The sequence below is a fragment of the Sebastes fasciatus genome, chromosome 7, assembly GCF_043250625.1.
Source record: "Sebastes fasciatus isolate fSebFas1 chromosome 7, fSebFas1.pri, whole genome shotgun sequence".
In the NCBI taxonomy this organism is placed as follows: Eukaryota; Metazoa; Chordata; class Actinopteri; order Perciformes; family Sebastidae; genus Sebastes; species Sebastes fasciatus.
Window position 1 is genome coordinate 20141668 of NC_133801.1, and position 13440 is coordinate 20155107.

General features: G+C 43.3%; 1 protein-coding gene and 2 long non-coding RNA genes across 3 annotated transcripts in view; 1 reads left to right on the forward strand and 2 right to left on the reverse strand.

Moving 5' to 3' along the window:
• Positions 1-499, reverse strand: part of LOC141771637 (uncharacterized) — a 35963-nt gene extending 35464 nt beyond the window's left edge. The window contains exon 1 of the long non-coding RNA XR_012594740.1: positions 223-499. This is a non-coding gene — a long non-coding RNA (uncharacterized LOC141771637). The remainder of the gene's footprint in view (positions 1-222) is intronic.
• The window catches only part of LOC141771638 (uncharacterized), a 229010-nt gene that overhangs the window by 112363 nt on the left and 103207 nt on the right, over positions 1-13440 (forward strand). The window lies entirely within an intron of this gene.
• Positions 3647-12056, reverse strand: rhoub (ras homolog family member Ub). The gene is made up of 3 exons (XM_074642105.1): positions 11636-12056; positions 9388-9446; positions 3647-6096 (listed from the first exon to the last, which is right to left on the reverse strand). The coding sequence occupies exons 1-3, from the start codon at positions 11850-11852 to the stop codon at positions 5641-5643; spliced, it is 732 nt and encodes a 243-aa protein (XP_074498206.1). The 5' UTR covers positions 11853-12056; the 3' UTR covers positions 3647-5640.

The following is a 13440-nucleotide window of genomic DNA, read 5'->3' on the forward strand; positions in this document are numbered from 1 at the left end:
AGCTATTTGAGTCAGTATCGGCCCGATATCTGATCTGGTATCGGTATTGGTGCATCCCTATCGAGGATACATGAAGGAACACGGGACATTGTACCACCGCTGAAGTTTTCCCCCTGTCACAATACGGTGAATACAGGGATCAGGGACCCAAATGCAGATGAAGCAAGCAGGATCAGTTCAGTGATCTACTAACAGTATAATATATGTACCAGGTTTACTTACTGGTAGGTACAGAGATAGGCTGGCAGGCTGGTTCTGGGTCCAAGTTAGGGTCAGGTTCAGGTGGCTCAAAAGCAAAGGCATGAAGGAACATGGCAACTTTGTATGGCAGGGAATGAACAGAACTGGGCCGGTATATGAACTGAGGAAGGCCAGCCAGCTGCAGAGCTGATGAGATGAAGTGGGAACAGGTGAGTAGATGGGTGGGGCAGTCAGGTGATGGGAAAAAGAGGGAAAATCTGTTTGCATCTGGTGGATGGATGGAAGTCAATGAATGTCAATGAAGCGGCCTGGGGAATATGACTGGAGGCCACATGGCCTCAACTGGACGGGTTACTGTCTGGCTCTGATTTCCATGTGCTTCAAAATCTACACAGTGGGCAGAAAAATGTGTGTCTGAATGAACTTTTGACCTTTAAATCCTGGTGAACTGCCACTTCCCCACCTACAACAGAAGCCTCTACTGTAGTTGGTTGATTCAGAATAACGTTGGTATTGTTGTTGCTCTAGCTAACAGGAGCTCACTGGCTAACTTTGGTAGCAGTTGTTGAGCGCTAGTTTAAGTGAGTCAGGGGCAAGAAGGCGGTGACAACACCACTGTCATAAAAATGCCATAATAATGAAATAAAAACAGACTTTTGAGAAAGGTGAGGTAGAGATAAAATGTGATCAGGTCACTGAAGTAACTTCTTTCAGGAGAGAGACTGCGGTATCAAACATACTTTGAAAGCAGATTTCTGTCAAGAATAATGAACTGTACTCAATCACTGGTTAAATCTACGTGTGGGTGTTTTTTAATCAGGGCCCCAGACATTATTGCATTGCATTACAAGAGCTTGGGCAACAGTTAATCCCAAAGACAATGTACAAAGTAGACCACAGTCTACTGGTTGGATCCCTTCCCACCCCGCAGACATGATCGACATGGTTAATGTCCCTCGGTAATCCCGCCCCACGGGCTCAGCTCCAGTCATTATCTGGCAATTATCTGAGGGGTGGCGGAGAAATCCTTCGCCAACTTTAAGACATCAAAACTGATTATGTAGCCGCTCTTTCATGTGGAGTCAGAGTTCACTTGTTACCTAAATGATTCTCAGAAGTTATGTAAGGAATTGGGTTTACGGGACTGAAAAGTTCAACGACCATCTGAGTTTTTACAGCTGACTGGGCCACCCATTTCACACCGTTATCTCACCCAACATTCATTACATCAGCTTCCATCCCGGGCCTGAAATAAGGTCTTAACACACATGGATAAACAGTCTCTCACTGTGAAATTTAACAGATGTGTAGACGTTACCCCTGATATGTTTCCTGTCTGTTAGTTTCGTGATTGACAGCTCAATATTCCCACCGCAGACAGTAACTTGTAGTTCTAGCAGACAGTTATATTACACACACGCCACAGTGCTAAATCACAGGACGTCTCACAAGCCTCGCTATGACACAACAATGGGGTTTCCTGCTAAAATATTGGTGGAAAGTGGAGCCATCCTGACTATCATAATTAGCCCACTTGGCACCACTTCTACCTCAGTTTCACCCACTCTGAGGCCGGACAACGTACTCATCTGCAGTCTGCCAGACGACACAAACTCTCTTTTAGCTGCCTACCCTATCATTAGCGCTTCTAAACAAGTACAAGATACCTAGCTGACTGTCATTCTCTGCCCATTGTTGAATACTGTGGTGTAGACACGCAGATGAATAGGAGGGAAAGCCTATTTCAGGCAATTATAATCATCTGATCCTGCATAGTTAGAAGTCTCGGTGCCGACAAAACCGCTGCGGCTAAATCTTTGAAGTCACATTTAACTCTTTCCCAACTTAGAAATATAGCTTTTAGTTAATTTTAGAGACTGTGGCTGACATTGTTTAGCCTATTCACTACTCACTATATAGGACATTATGTATGTAAGAGACTATGCTAAAAAACTACTAAAGTCATTACACATCCAACAGTTGTCTACTGTATATCTCACTTTTTCTTCTGTTTTAGCTCATGCTTAGTGTTCAACAGTGTACACCACTTTTTACGTTGCATTATGGGATAATAGGAGTCAACTACTGTATGTAGGGTATAATAATTCCTAATAGAGATTCAGACAACAAAAATAGCGAGCATGCTATATAGTGAATATTTTATCTTTAACAATAAGAACTAAGTGTTGGCCATCCTTCACATTTTTGTAGTTGTGTGAGAGTTAAAGCAGCAGTGGGTAGAAATGGAGCAAATATGATTAAAGAAAGTTATTTTTATAAAATGGTCACTATATCCTGACAGTAGTTGCATGAGACAGGTAATCTGAAAAAAATCATGTGCCTCTGTGTCCTCCGGTGCTCCTGATGGCATCTGTAAGATTTCACAGACCATAATAAAACAACCAATCAGAGCCGAGCTGGAGTCTGCCATCTCTGAGCAGCTGTCAATCACTTGCGAACTCTGATCAAACTGTCAAACTAGGCAGCGCTGATCAAATATGAATCAATATTCTGTTACTATAATGCCTATTTCTCACCTCAAATGTTTACAGAAACATCTTGTAGAGTACTGTTTAGCTGTAAAATGAGAAAGTTTGTGACCCGGCTGCCATGTTGAGATCAGTTGAGGAAATACCGAGCACCGCCCACCAGCCAGAGCAAACTTTCTCATTTTACAGCTAAACAGTACACTACAAGATGTTGCTGAAAATATTTGAGATGAGAAATAAGCATTACAGTAACTAAATATTAATTAATATTTGATCAGCGCTGCCTAGTTTGACCGTTTGACCGGAGTTTGTGAGTGATTGACAGCTGCATCCGTTGAATGAACAGCCAACAGGAACGCTCTCTCTCTCTGAAATGACCTGTGATTGGCCAATGTCTGCCATCACAGGCAAGATTTTCTAAAGCCTGAAAACAGAGTCATGAGGATGTGCAAGTCTAGTTTTCTCTCAGAACACTTGAATTACAATATGCTGAAAGGTTATTATGGAATTTGCCCAATGATGCCAAAAACATTCTGCCTACTGCAGGTTTTAATGCCCTCCTTCTCATAATGTCAAATAAAACTAAACTAACCTTGGCCGTCGCCCTCATACTAATAGTGCATTTTCATTCACAATGTGTTTTTCCACTTACTATAAGACTTGTAAAAGTTTTGTAAGGCTGCAGATACACTTTTGGCAATAGCCAACTAACCTACATTTTAGTTGGAAACATCTGTATTTAGACTAGGTCCCTCTTTCTTTTAGGCAATTTTCTGTATAGCAAGTTTCTTACTGAAGCACATCTGTCTAAACACCCATTCGTACTCTAATAACCTTTGACCTCGGAAAGCAAGCGTGTACCAAACACTGCTCCACTCCTATCATCACATCAATTTCTCTTCAGTGTAACAGTCGAGATAACATATCTCCATGGAAGAGTCAACAGTGAAAACAGGTTAAATATTTCACATTTTATTTTGTTCCGCTCATACAGCTCAACAAACTGCTCTCAAAATCAGACACCACCTGAAACAATCACACTGTTAAGTACCATTTAGAGTTGGACAGCACAGCCACAGTGACTGAGTCACTTATATATGTATGCACAGATTTATCCTGATGACATTACAAACATCATAAATGATTACTATGTAACATACATAATGACATATTTCAATATTTCACACATCTGCTCTGCATAGCTGCTGATCAGTAATTATTGGCCCAGAGGGAACAGATAAATAGACAGAGCTGAATGACAGGCTTCTGAAAAATAAGAAGCAAACATAGAATCAGTCTCTTTGGTGATTTCACCTCATTTACTGGATAATTTCAAAAGAGAAAGACGGATAATTTTCTGTTTAAGGCCCTGACTGTAATAACAAAGAAAGACCCTGTGATCATCCAAACCGGTGGGTGGTGTTGAGGAACATGCAGATCAGCCACTTCTGTTTCAGTGATACGTCTCAAGCACCACGGATGTATTTGTTTACCTGCTCTATATCTAATCCACACCACTGCTCCAAAGGCCATCGCATGGCGAGACTTCAGTGGTGTGTTTGGACTGTGTGTGATAAGTGCAATGTACAGTGGCACCATCCAACTTATTGCTGCAACCTTGTAACAGTAAAAAACTAACAAACTGGGTATTTGCTGTAACTGGGATTGGGTAATCATCGTCAATAGACATCAATAGGTTTACTCTGGTAATGTCTGGTGGCATCAATCTACTGTAGTAGGTGTGGGGAGGAGCTTACAGACTTCTAACTGTGTGGTTGACTGACAGTAGTCGTGTTTCCATTCAATTGTCAAGCAAATTTCAAGCCAACTTTTGAAATGTCACAAAAAAGAAATGCGAATTAGACACGTTTTCATTAATGAATTAACTTGACTACAGCATAGTTTCATCAGACGTTGGCACTGTTGGCTTTCATGGTGACAGCTGATCAGTCACGTGAGTTAAATGTTCAGAATTTATTTGAAAAAAAGCGTTTCCATAACCCATTTAGCGCATCAACTCTTTTTCGACAAAGGCAAAAAACACCTCATGCGATCAAAAAAAATATTTCTCAATTCACTAAGTTTTATTGAATGTTCCATAGTGATTTTCTTATGCGATACTTCAAATTGCGAATAAAAATATGTGAATGGAAACACGGCGAGTGCGACAGCTGTAGCAACACGTCAAAATGTGGCACAGACACAAGCTGGTGTAGAGAAATCCAGTTTATAGAGAAATGGATGGCTGGACTGCAACAATCCCCAAGAACTCACAGATTAAAAAAATAATTTATACTCATTTACATTTGATTGTAATCCAGAGTTAAAATAAATGTGATCAGTTACACATCGGACTGTCTTTGGCTCTCAACAGTACAATTATTGCATCTTTGATTTGGGATTTAAGCTCGTTTACATTGACTTCATGTTCTGATTTCAGTGAAATAAATCTAACAGAAGTGTCGGGGGCTGAATTACAGTGTAGAACACAAAAAATAATATACTTTGTTAAAGAATGGCGTCAAATCAGACACATAGGAGGAGTATACACTTAGTACATAGCGTCACCGTCTTAACACCTTCCCTCCAAAGTCAGATCATGTTTCCTTTAGGACACGTCCAGTATGATATGAAGTCCATGTGCCATAAAACTTTATTAGCTCCATTTTTTTTTGGTTGAATGCTGGTCACAGTCATATTTAACAGTTCAGACTGGCTCTGAGGAGCAGACAGTGGTTACAGCCAAACAAAGGGATGTTTTTGGCAGCAACTCTACAGCTCAGGCAGGCACACTCTGCCTGTGTTGAACCGTTGCTCCACTGAATTAAAGTCACCACATCTGGGGTCGTCCAGGTGAACGTAAAAATAGTTCTTACATCCAACTCAGTCCCCACCAACAAGTCAGCAGTTGCAAGTTTTTTCAGTCACAGAGAAATGGTCTCTTCCCACCCTACTGGACGCACACATACTTCTTCCACCACGACTTTGAGAGCATCTTCATCTTATCGGCCGTGCTGCGGACCTTCCTCTCCCGCCTCACCCTCCTGTCAGACTGCCTCAGCCCAACGGCGATGGCCACGTCGAACACCTCCTTCAGATTCTTTTGCGTCAGCGCCGAGCACTCGACGTACGTCACTGCCCCGATTTTTTCCGACAGCGCCCTGGCGTCCTCTTCCAGCACGGGCTGCTCCCTCCGCCTCGCCAGCTCGATCAGCACTTTGACGTCCTGCCTCAGGTCGCACTGCGTGCCCACGAGGATGATGGGCGTGAGGGGACAGCGGCGGCGGATCTCAGGGACCCACTTCTCCCAGACGTTTTGAAAGGACGCCGGGCTGACCACGCTGAAGCAGAGCAGCAGGGCGTCAGTGCGGCTATAGCAGAAGTGGCGGAGCTTGTCGAACTCGTCCTGATGGAGAAAGAAACAGGTGATGTCAGGTAAATGTTTTTTTTCTTGTTTTTTTCAATATTATTTTTTGGGTATTTCTTAATAGAACAGTGGACAGTCTAGAAAGGGGGAGAGAGAGAGAGGGTGACATGTGGATATGGCCGCAGGTCGGATTTAATACCGGGCTGCCGCGGTTAGGACTCAGCCTTGTTATATGGGCGCCCGCTCTACCAACTGAGCTATCGGGGCGCCCGTTGTCAGGCAAATTCATCTTAACATTTAGCTCTAAGTCTTTACTTTGTGATGACTTATTTCCCTTCACTTCTCACCCAGACTAACCACCATAGTGTGTATGTATATAAGAAGTGGACGTAGTCACCGTGACATCACAGATTGGTTTGTGGACTGCCGTTTTGAAGCCTCAAGGTCGGCATTTTGGTCGTCGCCATCTTGTTTTTTTGCAACCAGAAGTGACACGAGAGGGTGGAGCTAAGTACAACCGAGCGATCATACAGGAAAGGGAAATAGATCAAAAATGTTCCTTCCCGATTCCGATACCTGAACTTGCGGTTTCAGCCGATACCAACTACCGATCTAATACCAGCGTGATAAATATAATATCTTTGTCGCATTTGGGCTATCTTTGTGGAGTTGATCTCGTGGTTGGAATGCGGTTTCCAACATTTGCTGCTACGATTCGTCCTTTTTTCCCCCCCATTGCCTTGGTGAAGACGTTGTGCTCTTTCATGCGATGCGTCTTCAAATGTTTTATAAGATTGCTGGTGTTGAAATTGGCAACACTAGTGCCACTCCTAGAAACAGAAGCCGTACACTCTGTACATATCACCATTTTACTAGTTGGATTTTCCACTGTGAAATATTGCCAAATGGCTGACATTTTCTTCCCTCTGACTACCATTACACTCTCCACTAGCACCGCACTGTTGTTGTTTGCTATCGTCACGTGAAAAAACTACCTGTAATCATCGATACCCAATCCCGAATTTTGGGCAGTATCGGACACATTTCCCATACTGGTATCGGAACAACTCTAAAGAGAAATTGTGCAAATAGCCACTCAATAAAGAAACTGTTAAATAGTGTTTATATTGTGCTAATGCATAGTATACACCAGCCCTGCCCACTCATTTATACCATCTACAGTAAATCTCTTAAATTAACACTTTGGAGCCACACAGCTTTGACTAACAAGGGCCTCCAACACCCTTGAGTACACAGATTAAGGCTGGCAGAAACTTGACACAAACCTCTCCTTCTTTCACTTAACCCTCTCCTTTCCAGCACACCATCTCCTAATCCCTCTTCACCCAAACAATGCTCTCAGTCGGCTCCTCCTGGTTTTAAAACACAACCCAATCTGCACAAACAGTCAGTAGTTTAAACAGTTAACGCACAAAGCTGCAGTGGAAGCTTATCAACTCGTGAGATTCCCACACAAGCTTTGGCTGCACTTTGCGATCTGATGACGTCGGTCCATCTGCAGAACGTACAGACATCAACATCTCTGAGTAAAGAGAAACTTTGTTTATCAGCTTCGGCGGCAGCTGTTGTCGTTTTTCTCTAGAACGTTTCTGTCTGGGCTCTCTCTCTCTCGTCTCTTTTTTTTTTGGCACACCCCAACCTGTTTCTGGCTCAATCTCCCCTCTTATGAAATTATTGCATAAGTTAAATACAGTGAGTATTTGCCGACTTTTATCTGCCCCTATTTGCCCAAGCTTGTCTGCCTGTGTAAGTCTGTGGGCATACGTGTGCAGTTGTAACACTGTGTACAGCTTGCAACATGCTGTGAGGTTGCACTAGGGGGGTTTGTTCGAATGCCTCGCTCCACTTTAAGGCCAACTTGTCTTTGATTGTGTGTGGAACTGGCAGTGCCCTCGCAGCGTTTGTGAATGTCAAATATGCTGCTCCCAGGGCAGGGTTCTTTTGAACTGGATTATGAAACAACCGCCCATGCTCCAGGGAAATGAAAACACTCTTTCACAACCTGTTCTTTCCAAGATTGCTCTTAAGTGCCAACACAATAATGAGTCAATAACTTCTCCCTGGCAAGCTCCCTGTTCCACCGTGCCCTTAACAGCAGAGAGACGGAAAGGAGTATTATTCTGCATCAATGCCTCCAATCTAACCTGCAGGCTTTCCCCTCTCCTTCAGCACCCTGTCACTGCACCAACATGAGATACCTATTCTATGGAGAGGTGTTATTTTCATTCCAGATGAAGATTGACAGCAGAGCCCAGGAATTTCTATACAGATGAGTTACTTGAAATAGCAGGCAAGAGGCCCACGTGGAGTAAAGACAACATGGGTGGACCACAAAAACAGGACGTCTGCAACTAATCAAACTACTGGATCTGTTTTCTTCAATTAGTCGATTATTTGTTTAATCTATCAAATGTCCCAAAATACTGAAAATGAACCTCAAAAAGTCCTAAAACTTAAGGTGTCGTGGTCAAATGGCTCATTTTATGAGACATGGTATTTGATTTACAAGGATACAAAAACAAGAAAAGCAGCAAATCCTCTTGTGAGAAGCTGTAAGTGGTGAATGTTTTGGCAGTTATGTTTAATAAATGGTTTAAAAGATTCATGAAATGGTAATGTAACAACCAAAAGCCATACTAGCAGCTCTGTGTGGATGTACCAAGCCTTTTTCCCAAAAATGTACATTGGGAAAGAGACGTCTGTAACTCAGCGGATCATTTAGTTTTTTTAGGTAAATCAACTACCCAGTACGAACACTAAAAGTTGTAAAATGCACTAATAGCCGAATCCACAGTTATGCTCGTGTTGCCGTTCGTGTGAATGAGCCCGAGACCAAGCATCACTAGATGTAAAGTTAAGGGATCACCAAAACGTATTAAAATTCATCCTGAAGAGAACACGTAGGCCTATATTTGTGCCAAATTTCATAACAATCCGATACTCATGGAGACATTTCACTAAAAACTAAAAATGTGAACCTCCTTGTTCCGCTAGATGAAAAGTCTAGGGGTCACCAAAGTCATCAGGCTTCATTCTCTAAGGGGTCATGGATGTCTGTACAAAATGTCATGGGAATCCATTCAATAGTTGAGATATTTCAGTCTGGACCAATGAAGTGGAGGGCCGATTGACCAACTGACAGTACCATCCACAGAGCCACGCCACCATGCTAAAATGTGACTCTTTTGTGTGTAGTAGCAAAGGTTGAGAGGCCTGCAGGGCGTAGCCTACACTGTGATCCAGACAGGGTGCCAACTATGTTATGTAATGCTATAAGTGTGTTTGTGTTTGTGTGTAAACAAAACTCACCTGTCCTGCAGTGTCACACAACTGTAGTCTAACCGGGTTTCCATCCACCTGAACCACAGCTGTGGACACAGAAACAGACAGACAGAGATAATAAGACACAGCTGTCAACATGAAGGCTTATAAAGCACCTGACACTCCAGACACACACACACACACACACACACACACACACACACACACACACACACACACACACACACACACATGCAACTAACCACCAGAATATTCTGTGGGATAAACAAAAGCCTGCCAGTTGCAAACACAAAGACCCCCTGCTCGGCTCTTCCCGCTCACCAGACGGCCTGCTCTGTGTCGCCCACCCACTCTGCCAGTTACTGTTGAGGCCATAACACTTTACTGTTGCTCCTCGGACCACTCAGTGAGCTTTGTTCTCCGCTGTGTTTTGACAGAGGCCATTCCAAGGTTGTCTAATAGGGGGTTTGTTCGGTGACTCTCTTCCAATAAGGCCTCGTTTTCCAGATTGGAAAAGTGGATGAGTCATTTTACAGTTTCATTACGGGGGCCATTTATTCTTTTCAGAAGAGTGAACACAATGCCGAGCAGCAGGCACATGGAAACATTTACAATACGCCTGGAGTGTGTGGTCGGTCATACCACCTGATCAAAGAGTTTGCTGGAGCTATTCATGCAGCAGGACAGGCATCATAGGAGGAGAGAGAGAAAGGAAAAAGAGAGGGAGCTGCCATTGTGTAATCATTTCCTAATCCCCCTGACATATGATACTCCTTTGATTTTCTGGACCAAAACTCCCTCTTATCGTCCCCCATCTCTTCCACCTGTGGCATTGCGTAACTGCTGAGAAGTCAGCTTTCAAGAGGACGCTCTGGTTCCACGGCACCGAGAAATGACATCACCATCGAGGGCCCCCAACTGCACAATCACCCCTCTGTCAGGCCGAGGCGAAAGACAATCTCTGCCTCTGAGCCGCTGCAACAGATGTGGCCGTTCCAGTATAGAGGAGAGGGCTCGCGGGTCAAGGCTGACAACAATAGGCAGAGTTGTGCAATCCAAAACCTCTGAACCAGAGACGCTCTCTCGGCTCTGCATGGGAGGGTGTGTTCTCAGCGAGTGTTTTACGGGATGTTTGCTGGCCAAGTTGTTAGTTTTACTGCTCATCAGTGTAATGTCAGAAAATTAAGGAAGATTAATGTTTACAAGTCAGTTTAGGTCACACAAGTATTTGTTCCTTACTTCTAAATAAGCATAAACATGTGTTTGTGTGATTTTTCATTTATAAATGCTGTCAGTTTATGCTCTTGTGCAGCAGTTACAAAAAGAGTGGGGTAAGGTTTTCAGAGATAAGCTAAGGACGGACTGTCTGAATATGTGATAATGAAGGTGATCGACAGGTCACAGGTCAGTCAGTTTAAAACAAATCTCCACCGTTGAAGGATTTTGTTCTCTTCTCTTCTTATTTTGCAGTAAACTAACAAAACTTGCTGGGACAAGTGAGCCAGATTTGGAAAGTGGAACCGTGCCAAATGGAAACCTGGCTACATCATGGAGGAGGATAACTCATGTGCTGATGGAAGGCAGATAATAGAGGAACACATCTATCATAACAGTGGAATAATAGAGGGAATGGCAGAATTGGGACTGGATGCTCTCAAAACATGAAAAGTTGAAGGAGAGTTCAGGGGAAAAGGCAGGTGGAAACTAACTGACTAACTTCTAAAGTAGAAGAAAAGTTTCATTCACCAAATTGGACCATATAGCTCCAATCTCAAAACACTAATTCTCACTGAATTGAAGTCACACATTCAAATATTATCTTTGCTAATCTTGCAGGGTCTCTGTTGACCTCTAATCCAGGAAAATTAGGGTGATATTCCTGATTGATCTTTTATCCACACAGCAATAAAAACCTAAGCATCTGGTAATCTAGATTTAGTGAGACAGTTCTATGAAAACGATTAGTGAGTTTGACTAAATTAACATCACTTTTGTTGAAATATAGTTTGACAAGACAGATCTCAGTGGATTTTTGTATAAACCAAGCTGTGTGGACAGATAAGAAACTGTAATTTCACTATTATATTCATTCTCTTTGCTGAAGAAAAAACAAAAATGTGTATTGGTACAGAAAAGTGCTACAGGAGGCCAGTGTGTGTGTGCAACTACTGTAGATCCTTTTATAATATACGATTATTTCCCTCTTTTGGACGCTCAATGCATTAAGCAAATTGTAAAGCATCTGAAATATTAATATCTTGCTTTTTTTTTTTACCTGAGAAGTCGTCAAACGCAGTGGGCACGTATTTGGTTGGGTATCCGTTGGTTGTGTAGCTGACCACCAGGCTGGTTTTGCCCACCGCTCCGTCACCGAGCAGGACGCACTTCAGCAGCCGCTCCTGAGCGTCTCCTGGCCGGGTCTGTGTGGGGTTGTGCGGGGGTACCGGAGGGGCCATGGTCCGTCCGTAATCCATGGAGACTGGAGGGAACATTCAATCAGCCAGCACTTCACCGTGCTCTCCTCGACAGGCTGGATGAAGGACCCACCATGAGAACAGGATTTTGCAACGCAGAGTTTTTCCAATATTGGCTTATAATCTCGAGCAGGAACTCGTGCGTAAAAGCTCTCGTCTGGTCCTGCGCGCGGCCAAATCCACTCTAGCAGACCAGCATCAGCACTACAGCCGGTTTACAATGAGAGGGCGGGTCTAAGGAGTTATATCTTCACATTGATTTGACTAATCCCACCCACTTCACCTCCCAACAGCAGAACAGACAGGTTGAGTTTGACAAGAGAGGTCTGTTCTTAAAAAAGAGTTTATTCTTTAAAAAAAATAACTATTGGAGATTACTCTTACAAGGCTCTTTGGGGGAAATTAGAATCGATTTTTGTATTCATTTTATTATTTTATTCAGTTAAAGGGACTGTTTGTAACTTTCAGAAATGCTTGTTAACAGCGACACCTGTGGCCGTTAAGTCAACGAAAGTCAGCGTCGGTCTTGCGCTTGCTCGCTCTAAATAGACATGAACGAGCATCGCTCAACACAGTGAGGCGACACACGTCAGCTAAAACCACAATATCACTCTATATTTCACCTGCTTGGCAGTAATGTTAGCTGATCAGACAAAGGTCTCTCCATGAATCACTGCTGATCCTAGTGTTGGCTTTTAGGAGGCTGAAGCAGGAAAAGCGGGTCGGTGCCGGGGCTGAAGCAGGAAGAGAAACATTATCGCCACCCGACTGCACTCGCAGGGAGACACTGGCACCCGGTCAGAGACGATAACGTTTCTCGCTGCGGAGCCCCATCACTTCACAAGACACGGGAAACCTCTGTTGGTCTGGAGGAGCTGCAGCATCTATTTCTGCACAAACGTCCTCTGTAAATTCACTAGATATTCTCAGAGCTAAACTAACTCTTCTGCAGTGTGTAGTGTGCGCGCATGAATGTCTCGAGGTGGAGCGAGACAGCGGGAACGCGGGAACGCGAGAACGCGCGCAGTGTGTGAGTGAAGGCAAGCAAGCAGAGGAGAAGAGAGTCCGGCCACACGCGAGCGCGCATGGGATCTCGACCCGGTAGATTTATACGTGTAAAAAGTTACACACAGTCCCTTTAAAACAAAGTTTATTCTTTAAAAAAAGAACAAAAGAACTATTGGAGATGACTCGTACAGGGCTCTTTGGGGTAAATTAGAATACATTTGAATTTTATTTATTTATTGTGCTTTAATTTTTTATGATTTTATTCAGTTAATCTATACTTCACAGTACCACCTACTGTGCCATTCATTTTCTAGGGCCAACTAAACTATGACGTTGCCCTGAGATCACTGAGTTTGAACCTGGGCAGGCAAATCCAGACTTGTCCTCAGCAGTGAGAAGAGGTCAACCTTGATGTCCCATAAAGTACTGAAATTTCAAACCTGCTCAGAGACCAACTGACCTACTTTCATTTGTAGCCAGCTGAGCCTAGAAGGAGCAGCCAGCCAGTGGCTATACAGACTGTAGCCACTGGAGAATGCACAAGACCAGAATATATAGTTCAATCAAGGGACATTTGTATAAGAATTGGACAAATTCA

What these genes read in the sequence shown, in the direction of transcription:
- rhoub (XM_074642105.1), bottom strand. Translation starts at nt 11,852, where the DNA reads ATGTTCCCTCCAGTCTCCATGGATTACGGACGGACCATGGCCCCTCCG. An exon ending in TGCGTTTGACGACTTCTCAG is followed by an intron (nt 9,447 to 11,635) that starts GTAAAAAAAAAA and finishes CTGTGTCCACAG; the next exon opens with CTGTGGTTCAGGTGGATGGA. An exon ending in TGTGTGACACTGCAGGACAG is followed by an intron (nt 6,097 to 9,387) that starts GTGAGTTTTGTT and finishes TTTCTCCATCAG; the next exon opens with GACGAGTTCGACAAGCTCCG.